We start from the raw sequence: 20,000 nt of genomic DNA, 5'->3' as shown, positions 1-20,000 counted from the left end.
ATTCTTTTGTGCTCAGAAACATTGGTTTCTAAAATGAGGCACTCATCTGAGCTCCTTATAACTGGATTTAAGAAGCCAATAATGTTGAAACGTGATGCCATCCCTAGGGCCAGGGGAATGGCGGTGTATATTAGGACCGAGTACCCTGCTTCTCATAAGTCCTGCTATCAATGTGGATGTCATGAGATTCAGGTAATAAAAGTTTGTGGCAGGCATAACAACTTTTATTTTTATTCGATCTACCGGAATCCAGACATGGATGATTCTATCTTCGATTGTCTTCTTACCATTATGGCTAAGATACAAGAAGATGATAGAAAGGCTTCTTTTGTCTTTGTTGGTGATTTTAATGCTCACCATAGGGAATGGTCAAGTTCTATCTCTCCTACCGATCGCCATGGCTTAAGAGCTTTAGACTTTGCCTCTGAATCAGGCTGTGAGCAAATCATAAATGAAGCTACTCACAGGTCTGGTAATTGCTTGGACCTCTTATTCACTGACTCCCCTGGCGTTATATCTACTAAGGTTGGTTCTCCAGTCGGGACATCTGATCATGCCTTGATTTCATTATTAGTGAAGACTGAGCAGCCTGTCCCTGATATATCATATTCTTGTAAAATTTATATGAAATCCCATGCAGACTGGAATGGGATTTTACATGATCTTTTGTGCTTGAATTGGTCACAATTATATAATAGTGTAGATCCTGTCGTCCCTTTGAATGAGAATCTAGTCAACATAATTGATAGCCGTATCCCTTCTCGTGTGCTAAGGTACCGAGTGAAGGACAAACCGTGGTTCAATGATGATTGTAGAAGTGCTTTTTTGGAGAAGCAGGAGGCCTATCATTTTTGGAAGGGTAACAGATCAGATTTGACCTGGAACGACTATACTCAGCTTCGAGCTTTTGCTCAGAGAGTTTATGCCTCAACTGAAAAGGAGTACAATTTAACCATAAAAGAAACACTTTCTGGTACAACTCAGGAATATAAATGGTGGTCTACACTTAAATCTGCACTCTTTGGTGTGGATGCAACAGTTCCTCCTTTACTTAAACCAGATGGCTCAGTCACTCACTGTCCAAAGGAAAAGGCAACCCTTTTAACTGATGTTTTTGACAGTAAACAGAATAATGAAAAACTTGAACTTCTCATTCCTGTTTTCCTGAGGCTAAACTAACTAGTTTAGCTTTTCAGTCTCGTGAGATTAAAGCTCTGTTGGTGGACCTTGATACTCATGGAGGTGTAGACCCAAATGGTATTTTTCCTTTGTTTTTTAAAGACAGCAGATTTCTTTGCTCCAAAGTTATCTGTTATTTTGCGCAAGTTAGCAAGAAGAGGAGCTTTTAGCACTAGTTGGAGAATTGGTAATGTTCCTCCTCTATGTAAATGTGTTTGTTGTAGCACAAGTCCCACTGATTACCGCCCAATTTCCATAACTCCCATATCATCTAAAGTTTTTGAACGTCTTCTGGCAAAACGTCTTAATAGGTTTGCTGAAGGTAATCATCTACTCCCTAGTTTGCCATTTGGTTTTCATAAAGGCCTTAGAGCATGTGATGGCCTTCTTACAATCTCCAATGCTGTACTGAAATCCCTTGATTGTGGTCGGGAAGTTCGTATGATTGGCCTTGATTTTAGTGCTGCCTTTGACCGTGTTAATCATGAGGCCCTTGTTTTCAAACTGAAACAGTTGGGAGTGGGTGGGTCGTTTCATAGCATTATTATTGATTTTTTAAGTAATAGATCTCAAAGAATTGTTGTTGATGGGCACCATAGTGATTATAGGAATGTGATATCCGGTGTTCCACAGGGTAGTGTTTTTGGCCCATTACTTTTCATACTATATACACATGACATGTGGTTTGGGCTAGAAAACAAGCTTGTTGCATATGCAGATGATGCTACTCTCTTTGCATCAATTCCATCCCCTGAATGTAGATCTAGGGTTGGTGAATCCCTTAATAGAGATTTATATAGAATTAGTGCATGGTGCAAATTATGGGGTATGAAGTTGACTCCTAATAAAACTCAAAGTGTGATTGTAAGTAGGTCCAGGACGGTGGCTCCTCAACATCCGGATCTCAGTATTCATAATGTTTCTTTAAATATGTATGACTCTTTCAAAATTTTAGGTGTGATTCTCGACAGTAAATTTACTTTTGAGAAATATACATGGTCTGTTTCTTCATCAATTGCACAAAAAATAGGCTTATTGAGAAAGTCTTTCAAGATTTTCGGTGATCAATCTATCTGAAGAAGTGTTTTAATTCTTTCATTCTACCTTGTTTTGTGTATTGTTCTCCTGTCTGGTGTTCAGCTGCTGATTCTCGTCTTAATTTGTTTTACAAAAACTTCCGGTCTATTAAATTTCTTATTCCTGATCTAGATATTAATCTCTGGCACCTTCGTTCAATTAGTTCATTATGTATGCTGCATAAGATTTTTCATAACTCTGATCATCCTTTATATTCAGATCTCCCTGGACAATTCTATCCTGTTCATAATACTAGGCAGGCAGTTAATTCTAATAGCCAGGCCTTCTCCATCACGAGGCTCAATACTACGCAGTACTCTAGAAGTTTTATTCCAGCTGTGGCCAAGTTGTGGAATGATCTTCCTAATCGGGTGGTTGAATCAGTAGAACTTCAAAAGTTCAAAGTTGGAGCAAATGCTTTTTGGTTGACCAGGCGGACATGAGTCTTTTTATAGTTTTTTTATGAGATATTTGTTTTTGATGTTGTTAATAGTTTACATATGACATGTCTGTTTTGACGTTGTTACTTATTTTAGAATGATTTATTGTTAATTTGCTCTTCTCATTTATTTATTTCCTTATTTCCTTTCTCACTGGGCTATTGTTCCCTGTTGGAGCCCCTGGGCTTATAGCATCTTGCTTCTCCATCTGGGGTTGTAGCTTGGATAGTAATATATATATATATACATATATATATATATATATATATATATATATATATATATATATATATATATATATATATATATATATATATATATATATATATATCAGTGGTAATCATCATTTTGATTTCCTCAAATACCCCAAAAATATTTGGTAATAATTAATTTAGTCTACCATCGGACCACCGATTAATCGGGCTATTCTTTTTTCATGATTGGTAAGTCTGCCTAGGCGTTTTAACTTGGTCATCCAGATGTAGCGAAGTTAATCTATGAGAATCTTCTTCTTTGTCTGCATCTCTTGCCGTACCTGATGTCGATAATTTACCCATAAAGGACTTGATGACCAAAGCCTACGCCCTTATGGACAGCCACTTCACGACCTTCAAGACCTCCATCAACACGTCCACTCTTGACAAAGAGGACGCCTATTCAACGTCAACCGAAGCTGACGTGAATGCCGTAGAACATACACGCCTACCCGGTGACATGCCGAAGCGGCGACAATGCCACCCACCAGCCACCACTCGCTCGTGCCCCAACCAACGTCTTCTACAGCCACTCACTGCCTTCCATCGGCCACAGTTTTGCTACTACCACAACAGATTCGGGGCAGCCGCGAAGAAATGTGCCAAGGATTGTCAGTTGCCCAAAAACGTGTAAGTAGGCCATCGCTCGTGGCGGTGGCCTCCCTTGTTTCTAATCTTTTCTTTTTACATGATGCAGGAACGGGCGTGTAATTTTTGGTAGACACGGGTGCTTGTCGTTTTCTTTTTCCAAGGGAACTCTTCAGGACACGACGTAGTCTGTCTACGTCTGCCGACGTCCACCTGGTAGCTGCCAACGGATCTGCTATACCCACCTACGGTTACGAGAACCTCACATTATCGTTTGGTAACGGTAAATTTAATTGTAAGTTTCTCATTGCTGACTTCACATTGCCAGTCCTCGATGCAGATTTCCTCTCTCCTTTCCACCTTCTGGTCGATGTCGCCCACCGACGATTAGTCAACGCAGACTCGAACATGTCGACACCTCTTCAACCCGCCCCTTCTAACCTCGCTCTCCACATCAGCGCACCCACGGATGCCTATGCCCACCTCCTCACGTCATCCCCAGAAGTTTTCCATCCAGAACTTCTCCAAACGCCCACGGCTCCTGCCAAGCATGGTATTTAACCCCCAATCAAGATAACGGGACCCCCCCCAGTCTTCGCAAAATTCAGACGACTGGCACCGGAACGCTTGGTAGCCGCCAAACAGACAGCGAAATGCAGGAAATGGGCCTATGCCAAAAGCCCTCCAGCCCATGGTTGTCACTCTCCCACATCGTTCTCAAGAAAGACAGCTCCCTCTGTCCGTGCGGGGATTACAGGAGCCTGAACATGCAAACAGAACCGGATCACTAACCCCTTCCTAACACCGATGACGTGACCTCCTACCTGCAAAAATTGAAGGTTTTCTCCACTCTTGACCACAGGAAGGGGTATTATCAGGTGCCTATGAACCCAGAACACATCCACAAGACCGCCATCACCACTCGGTTTGGTACATACACCTTCAGTTACTCCTGTTTTGCCCTTCGTAATGCTGGGGCTACTTTTTAACGTCTCATGTGTGGCATCTTAGGGAACCTCCTCTTCTGTGTATGTTACATGGACGACATGCTTGTGTTCTCTTCAAGCATGTAGGACATCCTGCACATCCCTACGTTGGGAAGACATCCCCCTTGACGTCTCCAACACCACCCTCCTCTGTGACGTCAGTACTGGTAGACCGCGACCTTTGATTCCTGCTCCCATGTGCCGACAGGTGTTTGATTTCATTCACGGCCTTTCACGTCCCTTGTGCCGTTCTACTGCACAGCGACTGAAGACAAAGTTCATTTGGATTGGGTCCTCCAGTACTTCTTGCCAAACTTCCAAAATACATCTAGACACGGATTCAGGAGTGGGCCCCTTTCCTCAACCTGTGCGTCGTTTCACCCACATTCACGTCGACATTGTAGGCCCACTACCCACATCACAAGGACATCATTGCCTATTTACCGTCATCGTCCGCTCCACTTGCTGGCCTGACACCATTCCTATGAAAAATGCAACGTCCGCACATGTACATCTGCCTTACTCTCAGGATGGATTGCAAGATTTGGTATCCCTGAGCATATTACTTTTGACAGAGGTACCACTTACACTTCTCAATTGTGGACATCATTAGCGAATCTCCTGGGCATCACCCTACATCAGACAACTGCCTATAACACCGCTGCCAATGGAATGGTTGAACGTTTTCCTCGTGGCGTCAAAGCAGCTTTGATGTACCGCTACAAGGATTCCAACTGGCTTACTCAGCTTCCCTATGTTCTCCTGGGACTAAGGACCATTCCTAAAGACGCCCTCGACGTCTCGGCAGCTGAAATGGTGTATGGCGACACGTTTTTTGTCCCTGCCAAATTTTTTCCTTCTGCAACCTCCTCCGACGATCTCCAGCCCATACGTCACGTCGTGGGAAAATTTACTCCATGCCGCCAGACTTTCAAGCCCCCAGCGAATCATCACATACCGACAGATTTGTACTCTGCAATGCACGTCTTCCTACGCAATGACACTAGCAAGCCACCGCTAACGCCCCATTACATGGGCCCTTTTCTTGTGATCCGACGCAGTCCGAAAGCATTCCTACTAAACATTCGAGGCAAAGAAGACTGGGGCACTATTGATCGTTTAATACCTACTGATCTCCTGCCAGATGACCCGCCTACAGTTCACCTCTCAAGATCAGGGCGCCCTATTTAACATGTAGAGTATGTCATTTTTATGGGGAGAGCCATGTACCATCCGTGTGTTACACGATCATACATAGTAACGACATTTCATTTTTTGTATGTATCATGCTTGTATCTATCTTCGCTCTCCCCTCTCACTGATAAGAACGTGAAATAACATGTCTGTTTTTCTCACCGTTAACTGTTAACCGGTGAGCTTTTCGGTTGAACATCAAATTGCGTTATGTTTTGTATGCCCTTTTTGCCTGAGGTGTATGTATATATAAACAAGTGTTCTGTAATAAAGTTTACTCAGTTGCTTTAATCCTGCCTTTGAGTCACAACCTTCTCTCGGCTCGTCACATTATAGAACTTCTCACGACTAAAGAACGATGGTCCTTTTCATAGAAGAGCTGCTTACCATAGCTAAATGACTCTCTTCTATCCTTACCAAAAGGAAATTAGCTACTTAACAATTGCAGTGCATGTAGTTAGCCTCCTCAAAAAATAATAATTGTTTGGTAATTTTTGTGTTGTTAAGTGTATAAGGAAAGAGGAGAATATGTAAAAAATCGGGAAGAATCTTTGGCAAAGATGAAATGAGCCGAAACCAGAGAGAAGGATTCAATGTAGTACTGTCTGGCCAGTCAAAGGACCAAATAACTCTCTAGCGGTTGTATATCAACTATATATATATATATATATATATATATATATATATATATATATATATATATATATATATATATATATATATATGTGATGAATTTTGTTTATTTGCAAGTGCTTTCCATATTCAAATAAGCCATGTAATTTGATACCTCTATGTCTGGATTCTCTTAACGACTTTGGGAACGTAGCCCTAGGCGAAACTACTCAAAGACAAAAGCATCTGACAGGCCCGGAACCGAACCATTTAGCAAGGAATAGGTACGTCACTGCTGTTACAAGTTTCCTGGACAAGGGTTCGATTCCCAGGCGGTTAAAAGTTATTATCTTTAAGCGGTTTCGACTGGGGCTCTGATCTTGAGGTCAGTAAGAGAATACAGACATCAATGTATCAAAATATATCGCTTATTTGAATATGGACAACACATCTAAATATGCGAAATTTATCATATATATATATATATATATATATATATATATATATATATATATATATATATATATATATATATATATATATATATATATATATATATATATATATATATATATATATATATATATATATATATATATATATATATATATATATATACAGTGGTACCTCTGCATACGAATTTAATCCGTTCCACAACCAACTTCGGATGTAGAAAATGTTCGGATGTAGAAACGAATTTTCCCATAAGAATACATTGAAATAGGATTAATCCGTGGTTGAGCCCAAAAACCTATGATAACTCCTTAATAAATTACTACACATAATTACACATGATAATATGCACTCTAAATTAGATAATAGACATGTAAAAAAGAATAATTATTAAGAAATAATAAATAAGAAACGGGGTTTTAGCGTCACTTTACCTTAGAAAGTTCAGCGCAGGTGTTGGTCTTGCTACGCAGAGAGGAGACGGATGGGCGGCGAGGAGGTAGAGAGGTTGACTACGATAGACATACACTTCCGTAACTTATTATAACTTACACTAAGTGAACTTTAATCTAACTTAGCTTATTTATCTTTTTCATTTCTGTATTTTATATTTATTTTACATTTTCTTTTTTTCTTTTTGATGATTAATTTTAATCACTTTCACTCTACACTTAAAATTGATTGAATTTTTTTCTCTTCAATCTTTGCCATTTTCTTTGTTTCACTTTCTTTCGCTTCACTCTTTACCGTTTTCTTTGAACCACTTCCTTCCTCTTCATCACGAGTTTGCTTCGTAGTTTTTTAAAGAAGCTATTGATAGAAAGTTGCTTGTTACAGCTTTTGCAGAATGTTTCGAAAATAAATTAGGGAAACATTATCAAACTGCGCAACTACACGACAAACCTGCAATTTCTTTGGATGGTATTTGTCGATGAAGTCGACCACGTCTTGATAGTTTCCTAACACCTCTTTTATTTGCGCCGAACCTAACACATGTTCTACCTCCTCGATCCCTTCTTTGTCATCAATCATGTGCTCAGACATAGCATGGAGTTCCTTGAGCTCCTCTGTAGTAAGTTCGTCGTGATGTTCTTTTGCAAGTTCACTCATGTTTTTCAATAATTCCTTGCTTTACTTCTATAGAAAGCATTTCCTTATTCCATTTCTCACCACTACTACTACCACTTATGAAACTAAGCCTTTTAGGACCCATGATTTACGTAAAATACCGTAGAAGGATGAACGTAAAAAATCACGATTAAAACACAGTTAATAGCAGAACGCACAGGGCACAACCACACGAAGCCGACGAGAACAGAGGAATGTCCCAAGCCACGCTAATTGAGTGTCCCTCCGAGGTAGAAATGCTGCCTTCTATCAGCGGAAATAAAAAATACATCCGGCGCTATGAGTACCATCTACGTGCACGGGTATTATTTACTTCAGGTGTAGAGCAGGAACGTGTTCGAATTGTACTCCGCATGTCGAAAAACTCGGATACAACCGGTAAGACGAAAATTGCTTATTTCGTGTGTTGAAATAAAATTCGGATGTAGAGTCGGAAAATTGCTCGAATTTTACTTCGGATGTTGGAAAATTCGGATGCAGATACGTTCGTGTGTAGAGGTTCCACTGTATATATATATATATATATATATATATATATATATATATATATATATATATATATATATATATATATATATATATATATATATATATATATATATATATATATATATATATATATATATATATATATATATATATATATATATGTACAAATATATATATATATATATATATATATATATATATATATATATATATATATATATATATATATATATATATATATATATATATATATATATATATATATATATATATATATATATATATATATATATATATATATATATATATATATATATATGTAATAATTATATATTACATGTTTAAAACACATGACGTAATAGGTCACTGTGGAAGTAGAAGCTAGTGTTAGAAGTGCTGTAGTCATATCATAGCAGGATGTGAATACCATATCTCAGCAATGTAACATTTTTCATGAAGAGTAAACACTAACCAGTCCGTGGGAAAGGTTGCCTGTGAGAACGGAACTGAGTATCTTCCGTGTATTAATGTGGTGTTTACATTAATCCCTAAGTGCTGAAATAACTTTAACATGCATAGGGATATTTGTTGTAGTTTACTGGAAGATGTCATACGGAATGGTCATCCGACCAAACCAGCTATACTTCTGTAATGGAGATGTTAACACTGTTGTTCTTAAAGAATAAACCATTTTAAAGTTAACATACTTGACTTTACTTAAAGATGTAACATACCACTATAATACTTAACACATTTTAGATGACATTTGAAGGGAACCCAAATGTGTGTTAACACTATTAAATGGTGGCAGCGGTAAAACTCTAAAAACCAGAGAAAGATCTTCAAGAACCAGCGAATAAAACTCTAAGAACCAGAGAAAGATATTCAAGAACCAGCGAATAAAACACTAAGAACCAAAGAAAGATCTTCAAGAACCAGCGAATAAAACTCTAAAAACCAGTGAAAGATCTTCAAGAAATCAACAGTAATGAATCTACAATTTTGACTAAGTATCATAGTCCATCGAAGAAATGAAACATATAATGGATGTTATACAAACTGATGAACTGGATCTTCAATCAACATCCTAAGAAAACCAAGGACTAACATTCAACGCTTAAAAAACATATCCAGGAAGCACTACATTCAACGAAAATTGGACCGAAAACATTCACCCAAACATCAAGAAAGAGAGAGGAAATGACGACATCACACAACGCCATATAAGCTAAGTACAATTTTCTTATTCATTTTAGTATTGAGCAGTGAGGTGTAGTTACCACGAGTCGATAGTCCATTACTACTGGGGTGAGTTGTTTGCTAGTCTTCTATTTCCTTTCATTAAAGGAAATTGTGTTCAACACCGAATTCTCATCTAGAATTTTTTTTCTTTCTCTGTGCTAATTTCGTTTTCTTTCAGAAATTCTCGGGAAATATCTTTGTGTTCTGTTTTCTTTCAGAAGTTCTCGGGAAATATCTTTGTATTAGTGTCACTGTTTTGGGGAATTTTGTTATAATCTTTATCATTTAGTGCTTTTGCGTTTACGCAGTGGACGTCTGTATTCATATAGATATTTTGATAGAATTGGAAGGGGTCGAAGAGATAGGAAAAGAAATACCGTAAACATGACGCCCCCTGTGAGCCCAGCCCCTGGACCGAGTAACGCAACAGCAGGACAGGGTAATCCCCCCCTCCCGATTGTGACACTTGTAAATGCTCGATCTGCAATCCTTCCTTTTCAGGGTCGGGTTAATGGGTTCTTGCCTCAGAATGTGGAGTCATAGATTTCATCTGTCGATGCCCATTTAAATGCCAAACAAATCGTAGACCCTTTTGTAAAATTACAAGAAGCTAAAAGTTTTATAGATTTTTCTAAAGGAGATGCAAGTGTGTATTTAAGAGGTGTTTCATTTCTAGAAGCAGTTACCTGGGATGATTTCAAAGTTAGGCTACGCGCCGTCTATGGGGGTGAAGAAGCCTTGGATGTAGTATTAACGTTAAAAAATACACTTAATCAAGCCACTATGACTCGGCTTAATGTTATTGAGAGAGCAGCTCTCATAGCTGATAGGCTTAATAAATATCAGGACATTTTAGGTCATTCCACTTGGGTTACTAGAGATAACATCTCTGTGAAAGATTTTTTTACGATTAATGTATTTAACTTGCATGACACTTATGTTGCCTGAAGCTTTAGTGCGGTGTTTTGATAAAAAGTTAACGCCTGCAAGTACGGAATTGGATGTATATAAACAGATAAAGAAACACATGTCTAAGTGTCCTGACCTTGATCCCGTGTTAACTCAAGTTTTTGCAAAAAATGAAACAAAGCCAAAACAGGTAAATGTAGTTAATAATAGTCAAGTTTCGGGAATGACGTATTATAATTGCAAACGTCAAGGTCACTTGATTGCGGACTGCAGAATGAAATTCTTTTCGATACATAATAGTTCGACTCATTCATATAGTCAGTGCTACTCGCGTAAGACACAACACAATCCTAGAAATACACAGTCAATTCCACAGTCAGTTCCATATGGAAATAAAACGAAATATCCTCATTTTAATAAGAAGAAACAGCCAAATGTCAATGTAATTCAGAATCCCAAAGAAACAAACAGTTCTTCGAATAACGCTGAGCCTGGGTCGTCAAACCAGACCTCGCAAGGTCAGATTAATTTTCAGAATGTGCAGAGCAAAGCAAATACCACATAATTAACTCCAGTGGGGAAGAGAGTGATGTTGGGTCAAGGTCACATCAGTGGTATTGAATAATCACTATAATGTTTTTTCAGATCATTGTGAGGCAATAGATTTTCCTATGAAACACACGGCCGAATTAAGTAAATCAGTGCATGCTCCCGTAGATTTGCAACGAATTCATACCATAATAAGCCAAAATGAGTTACGACCAACATTATATGCTGTAAATTTAGAACACCGATCCTTTACATTATTTTCTGACTCTGGTAGTCCACGTAATATCATGGATTTGAGGACACATCATTTGTTTTTTTCGAACTTTCTGATAGAAAAATCCAGAGTGAGACTCTCAGGTATAGGAAATAATGAATTAAATGAAATAGGCGTAACTCATGTTCAGTTCGAGGTCGGTAAGCGCACGTTAGCCGATACATTTGTTGTTGTAAAAAACATTGATATGTATCCAGCTGTAATTATAGGATACCCATCTATGGGCAATCAAAACATTATCTTAGCCCCTGCCAAGCACGTCGTGTATATCAAAGGAAAATTCTATGTCTTTTAATACCTTAAAATCAATTTTGGATAAAAAGGAGACGGCAGATGTAACCGTAACGTACGTTGAAAAACCAATAACTTGTCTCACTAATAAAGAAATAATATACGCGACCCAGCAGATTTCTCGTTCACCCGTAATATCATCTTGCACTCAATCTATCGAGCAAAACGTACCTTGGAATTTAATAGTGCAAGTATAGAAAACATTTCTGGGATCTGAAATATTAATCCTTTCCAACACTTTGAAAACTAACGGATTGTCTGTCACACAAGCTATATATACAGTAGGCTCACTTCAACAATTTTATATTGAAGTCTGTAATCATTTAAATACCACTTTAGCAATTCACAAAAATTAACATATGTTGGATGTAGAAGTTTATAAACATCGTATTCTTACCGTTGCTGAAATCAATCACGCTCAATCAGTTGCAGATGAATCCCTTTTGCAATCTATTAAAAATAAAATCAATAAAGACATTCAAGACGAAGAAAATCAGGAGAACATTTTTGGACTTTTAACCGAATATCATGATGTTTTTTCCACTACGGATGGATCCTTAGGAAAAACAGATGTGATCAAGCATCAAATAAGGTTAAAGGATAAGCAGAAAATTATCTATGTACCCTCGTACAGACTCCCTATGAAATTCCAGAATGAAATAAATGATGAAGTAGGTAAAATGCTAGAAGAAGGAGTCATTAGGAAATCGAACAGCCCTTATAATTCTCCATTAATAGTTGTACCGAAAAAAAGATCGAACATAGCGTATCTGCGTAGACTTCCGTCGTCTAAACGAGGAGACGATCCCTGATCGATTCCCAGTGCCCTGTACTGACGATATTTTGTTTTTGTTAGGTCGGAATAAATATTTTACCAGTTTGGACTTACTTAAAGGCTTTCACCAGATATCATTAGAAGAAGATAATATCCCATACACAGCCTTCAGCATAGGCAGGGGACATTATGAATATTTACGGATGCCATTTTGGTTTATGTTGTGCTCCCATAACATTTACAAGTATGATTAACATAGTGTTTGGAGACTTGCTAGGGGATATATTGCATGCCTATATGGATGACCTTGTAATCTTTTCCAACACCTTAGAAGAACATCTACGTAAATTAGAACTAGTACTACAGAGACTAAGACAACATAACTTAAGGGTAAAGATTAGTAAGTGTGATTTTTTCAAAACAGAATTAATATGTTTGGTTTTTATGGTGTCAAGCCTAGGTCTTAAAGTAGTCCATGATAAGGTGTCGGCTATCCGTAACTTTCCGATACCTACTAATGTCAAGGGAATACAGCAATTTCTGGGTTATAGTGGATATTACAGGCGTTTTATACGCAATTATTCAATAATAGCCGCTCCCTTAACTGATCTTACGAAGAAGGCCGTAGATTTCATATGGTCTGAGCATCATCAACAGGCGTTTAATACCTTGAAAGATGAACTGTGTAGTTCTCCTATCTTAAAATTTCCTGACTTCAGTGAGGAATTCTTCATTGCAACAGACGCCTCAGACTTAGGAGTAGGTGGGGTATTGCTTCAGCAATATGATAAACAATTTTTCCCGATAGCTTTTTATTCTCGAAAACTGAGAACATCCGAAAGTAAGTATGCAGTAATAGACAAGGAAGGGCTAGCTATTGTTAATTCACTAGTGCATTTTAGGTTCATAATATACGGTTATCCCGTTAAGGTTCTTACTGATCATAAACCACTAACCGACTTCTTTAAAGGCTTCAACCACAGCCCCAAACGAACTCGGTGGCATTTGATCATTCAAGACTTTGGCGTTAGAATCGGTTATTTACCTGGGAAAGCAAATATCTTTGCTGATGCATTATCTCGCAACCCCGTGTCATCTTGTACGGAGCCTTTAGCTGAATTAATAGATATATCAACATCCATGCCTATTGTTGAAACGATATCTGAACAAGAAGATTTGGGCTGGAGTGCTGAATTATTACAGACTGAGCAAAGAAAAGATCAGAAATTTGAAAAAATTATAAATGCTTTGAAAGGCAATCATAAGGAAAAGGAATATATAAAGTATAAGCAGCAGAATTATATAATCAAAGACAATATTCTGTGTAGGACCGTGACAAGGAAAACCCGCAATACACCACATGTAACTAACGACCAGGTAGTGGTACCTATCTCGCTTATTTCCACTGTCCTGAATTGGTTGCATACAAATCCATTGCATGGACACCTGGGGTTCTCATTAATGTCACAGAAAGCCAAATCATTGTTTTATTGGCATACGATGCTTACAGATATAAAAAAACACATAGCGAATTTTCGTACATGTCAGGAAAACAAAGGACATACGAAAACACCTGTCAGCCTAGGGGCTTATCCCGTGCCCAATCAACCCTTTGAAAGAATACATTTAGATTTGTTAACAGGATTTTACGAGTCAGACAGAGGAAATAAGCACCTCTTAGTAATTGTAGATGCTTCAACTCGATATACAGAACTAATAGCGCTTAAAACTAAAACTGCGATTGAATGCGCTAGGAAGTTTTACGAGTGTTACACTTGTAAACATGGAATTCCACATATGATTATCTCAGACTCGGGTGGAGAACTTAATAATCACTTTCTTACCTCATTGTGTGAATTCCTTAGCATAAAAAAATAAATACCATGATTTATCACCCAGAGTCGAATGGGCTAGTGGAAAGAGCAAATATGAAGGTTTTAGATATATTAAGAGTAACACTAGGGGGATCAGACCCAACTGGGATATTGCAATACCTGCGGTACTGAGTACTGTGAATCATTAATATCATATATCAATAAAAATGTCACCGCAGGAAGCATTGTATGGTATCCCAGTTAGAACGCCTTTCCATGTATTAACCCTGGATAGGTACGCTCCTCGGACACCCCTTTAAGGGTATACTCGGACGCGAACGACCCCGACGCCAAAAAAAATTCTTGAAAAATCAGTTTTTGCAGTAACCTCCTTTTTTCTTTTGCCAAAAAAAACTTCAATGAATGCTTAAAACAACTGTAAAGATAAATACTACTCATCTGCAGAAAAACTATTTATTATAAATATTTTAAAAAATTAAGTAGAAAAAAAAGACCTGACATAAAAATTCATAAAAAAAAAGTTTATACATATATACACAAATCCTTTTAGGAATTGATTCTTGAATGTTTAGGACACATCTTGATGTATTTTGGATGAAGTCAGACCCATGGAGGTGAAGATCTGAAATGAGAAAAAAGGGTAACTTTTTTTGGCCAAAAAAATTTGTCCAAATTTCATGAATTTTTTTGGGTACCCAAATGAAATAGGAAGTGTCTAATTTTTTTAGGGAATAAACATATGTTATCCTAAAATAGAAATATGTAAAAAAATCTTCATTATTTTGTAAATTACATTTATATCAGGGGCCATATCTAAAGGTAATTTTTTGAGTACTTAGAAATTCCGTAAAAATATACATATATTTAATATATAATATGATATTTATGCAGGTAAAAATATACCAAAATATCACAAATTCTATAGGGAACAAGAATATATATAGATAGGGCAGCTTACGCTTCGGATATGTCCACAAAATGGCCGCCAACCACACTGACTCAGACTCCCTAATCTGCCACTTGAAATGTAGGAAGGGTATGTCAATTTCAAGGTGTTATTTACTAATCTAATTATTATTGGATATGCATAAAAATTGTATGGTGGGTTGCTGGATAATTGTCGATTATTTTACGACTATAAAATTAAAATTCTGACCCAAAAAAATTTTTTTGAAGGGAAATAAAATCGAAAAAAAAATGTAAAACAATATTTTAGCTAAAAAAATTTGATGATATTCAATCAAAAAAAAAGTAAACAAAATTTTCCGACAAATAAACATCTAGAGGAATCATTACTCTGTGATAGTTCCTTAGTACGTAGTAATTTTGAAAGAATTGGGAAAAAACGAAAAAATGGCAATCACCGGAAAATTGAACACATACCTATATATACGCCATATCTGGCTAAAAAAAAGATAGGCATGGGTAGCCAGATCATCTAGAAACACTTTCCAACACTATAAAAATATAAGTTTTGCGACACTACTTGCCAATTCCTTACGGTAACATGACTAAGCAAAAAAATGCAAAACAAATAAAAAGGGGCACTCGCGGAAAAATGGCTAACATTCCAATATACGGCATTTCAGAAAAAAAAAATTCAGCCACGTGCTAGGCAAACCATCAAGGGGACCGTCCGCCATGTCCGCCATTTTTTTTTCTAATGAACCAAATTACACCATTTCTATATATGTTTTAGACATATATAATACCTTCATCATATAAAAATTTCAAGTCATTTGATCAAAAACTTTCGGATTTATTAGCAAAAATCATGATTTATAAAAAAAACTTAGGTACATTTTTCCCGACTACTATAATACCAATTGTATTGAAACTTTTACCATAAAAACTACTCTATCAACCGAACAATTCTGTCAGACAAAATTTTGATTTTCCTTTTTTTTTTTTTAATGAATTTTTATTTTTTTTCCTCGTCTAGAAGTAAAATAATCATGAAAAAAAAGTAAAATGAATAATAAAATTTTGTCTGACAGAATTGTGGCATTTTTAATCTTCTTTTTAATGATATCTTTATCTTCAAAATTGAACAATAAATAACTGAGAAAAATGTACCTAAGTGCGGATAAGTATGTTTTCGAGTTATGAGCTCCTAAAGATTTGCCATGTAAATTTCTGCATTTTTCATAAAAAAAATGAAAAAAACATTAATATGGAAACTTACTTGTTATTTTTATTGTTGATATTGTTGATTTCTACAGCATGGCTCCTGGTCCCCCCCCCCCTTAAAAGGGGTATTAATACCCTAAGTGTACTAATACACTTAGTGTAAGGGTGTCGGGAGCTGCGTCCTCCCTCATTGTTGCCAGGGTTTTGCAGAGCTAAAATGCTCCAGCTTTATATTCTTCTCCTTGTTTCTCTGTCTTCTTTGTTCTTGTTTTTATTCTCTCTCTACTTCTTGCTCTTTCTGTATCATAAATTTTGAGGGAAGTGTCTATATCAGGACTTTTTCCAAATAACTTTACCATCAAGTTACTTTGCATGTATTCAAAATTATTTTCCAAAACTGTTAACCTTGATGCAAATTTTACTCTAGGCATGCCAAAAAACTTTTGTTTGGGGCACTTCATCCAAAGCCTAGAATGCAGAGATTCATTTGGATTTTGAGTCCAGCCATGCAGGCATCTTTGCAATAATTTGGGGTCAGCCAAACTATTGAAAACACTTCTTATGTGTGTGCAAAGCTCATAGGGTATTCCTGCAAGATGATTTTTCCTTGTTGCATGTGATGGTATTTTTTCATTTTTGGCTACAGCTCTATTGTAAAAACACCATGATTCAGGCCCAGCAGGGCACATTTGATGGACTGGGTGTTCATCATCAGATGTCAAGTGATAATAGATAGCCCAAATAGCATTTCGCATCTGATCCACTGTTGTGTTTATATTATTTCTTATTGCCATACCATAATATACTTGAATACTATTTATAATGGCTTGGGTCAACTTGTTTTTTCCTGACAATAAACTTCTTTTCATCTGTTTTCCGCTTTTTGTTGTTATATATTCACTCACTTCTGATTTCATTTTTAGGAGCCTGTGGCCCATTCTTTTTTGGGCATGACAAATACACTCCTCCTTCTCTACCTTCACACCTTCATATGGCCCTTGGCCTTCATTCATTTCACATACTGCATTGTATGCACTCGAGTCCCCATCCCCAACAAATGTTTTATATCTGAAACCATTATTCAATGATCTCTTCCACATTCTAATTGCTTCTTCTGCTTCCATAGCACCAGATTTTCCTTCAAAGTTTTTATTGCACTTATGATTTGGCTCATTTCCTTCTTCTTGTCCTTCCTCATTTCCTTTGTCACATATTTTGCAATAATTACACAAAATTTCACAATCGAGTACTTTTCCTGTGAACACGTCTATAACGAACCCTACACCTACGTGTGACTTATGGCCCCTTGATAACCAAGTTCCATCAAAAGACACATCTATATCTATTACGCCATTTTCATCAGGTATTGCCAACTTATTTTCTATATAAAATTTCTTTACATAATCATACGTATATTTCTGCATATCACTGTAATGTTTTTCCATTTCTTTATAAAGATAAGAACTATGTCTGGCATAAGATCCCGCTGTCAGAGGCTTGCAGAAAAATCCTCCCATTTTATTCAGGCCTGCTCTTCCTATACCTGTAGTAAGAGAATGATACACTTCTTGTAAATTTGCTTCACCAAGTTTATGACATTCACTTCCCCTCCCATGCCTCCTTGGGGGGAGGTAGCTAATGTCCGTATGGCAACCATCACAAGATACTCTAACTGTCGTATCCCATCTGTCCCTTTCTGCGTGTACACTGACTGACTTTCTACAGTTTCGCTTTCTACAAGTCACGCCTTTCATCATTCCTTCTAGCTGTGTTTTTGAAATTAGGGATTTCTCATCATATTCTGGGATATCACTAATATTAATCCCAATTATATGATCAGGAACTGGCGGTGAAATCGAGTCCTCACTCACGTAGCGTGAAGGTTGAGGGCTTGAAAGCAATTCCTGGCTTACATCCCGTGACGTGGATGGCTTAGGCTCGCTAAATTCTCCTTCATCTGGCAGCGAAAATGAATGACTAAGCCCCGATGTAGAAGGCTGCTCTCTCTCTCTCTCTCTACTAAGCTCCGACGTGGTAGAATACTCCTCTCTCTCTCTCTCTCGCGCAGACAATGCGAGAGCTGATGACAAAGAAATCGATTGTTTTTTCTTCAGTTTTTCCTCCCGAGCACTCGCTAATTTTGAAAGAATTTCTTTCCTTGTACCCCTCTTTACAATGCTTTTCCTTGGCATGATGTAAAATTCACGAGGAATTATAAAAAACACTAATAAACACGTGGGCGAATGTAAACAAAAACACGTGCGTCTCACTCTCACGAGGTCTAAGACTGTACTGGTGTGTGTCGCCAAACTGCGGGTTGACTGAGCTCTCTTCCGCTGATACGCTACATCATTGCCAGAGGTACGAAATTAGAGAAAAAAAAACGAAAAAAATCGATGTATATATACAAAAAAAACACGCAAAGACGAACTGTCAAACTCAGCCGCGCAGACGACGTCCCAGGATGACGTCCTGATTTAAAAACCCCCGTATCATCATTATTTATGAAAATAATGGGTTGAAACTTCTGGAGAGCATGTACGATATGTTTCTCTATACAGAGAGACAATAAAACGATTTTTTAATTTTTCAAGTTGGTATGCCAAAATACCTACCCGGACGGTCCCCTCAAGGCACATTTTCCGACAAATAAACATCTAAATGAATAATTACTCTGTGATAGTTCCTTAGTACGTAGTAATTTTGAAAGAAATGGGAAAAAACTAAAAAATGGCAATCACAGGAAAATCGAACACATACCTATATATACGCCATATCTGGCTAAAAAAAGAAGATAGGCATGGGTAGCCAGATCATCTAGAAACACTTTCCAACACTATAAAATTATAAGTTTTACGACACTACTTGCCAATTCCTTACGGTAACATGACTAAGCAAAAAAATGCAAAACAAATAAAAAGGGGCACTCGTGGAAAAATGGCCATTCTAATATACGGCATTTCAGAAAAAAAAAATTTCAGCCACGTGCTAGGCAAACCATCAAGGCATATTTTCCGACAAATAAACATATAAATGAAATATTACTCTGTGATAGTTCCTTAGTACGTAGTAATTTTGAAAGAAATGGGAAAAAACGAAAAAATGGCAATCACAAGAAAATCGAACACATACTTATATATACGCCATATCTGGCTAAAAAAAAAAATAGGCATGGGTAGCCAGATCATCTAGAAACACTTTCCAACACTATAAAAATATAAGTTTTGCGACACTACTTGCCAATTCCTTACGGTAACATGACTAAGCAAAAAAATGCAAAACAAATAATAAGGGGCACTCGCGGAAAAATGCCCAACATTCTAATATACGGCATCTCAGATAAAAAAAAAAGACATGCACGTGTTAGCCCAACCATCAAGGCACACTTTCTAACACATAAACATGAAAAAAAAATCAATAATATACGGCAATTCCTTACTACGTAGTAAATTTTTACAAATATTGAAAAAAAACAGAAATTGGCAACCGCAGTTAAATACCCAATATACCAATAACTACGTCGTATCTGACAAAAACAAAATCACGCATGGGTAGCCAGATCATCTAGACACACTTTCCAACACTAAAAAAGCAA

The 20,000-nt window shown here is 37.1% G+C and overlaps 1 protein-coding gene across 1 annotated transcript in view; it reads right to left on the bottom strand.

Moving 5' to 3' along the window:
• Window positions 1-20,000, bottom strand: part of LOC137647978 (uncharacterized) — a 34,730-nt gene that overhangs the window by 5,910 nt on the left and 8,820 nt on the right. Inside the window, exon 2 of the mRNA XM_068380923.1 lies at window positions 16,873-18,362. Coding sequence (XP_068237024.1) covers window positions 16,873-18,362 — 1,490 coding nt within the window. The remainder of the gene's footprint in view (window positions 1-16,872; window positions 18,363-20,000) is intronic.

The sequence above is a fragment of the Palaemon carinicauda genome, chromosome 10 (assembly GCF_036898095.1).
Source record: "Palaemon carinicauda isolate YSFRI2023 chromosome 10, ASM3689809v2, whole genome shotgun sequence".
Classification (NCBI taxonomy): Eukaryota; Metazoa; Arthropoda; class Malacostraca; order Decapoda; family Palaemonidae; genus Palaemon; species Palaemon carinicauda.
This window is presented reverse-complemented; position numbering and strand designations above follow the sequence as displayed.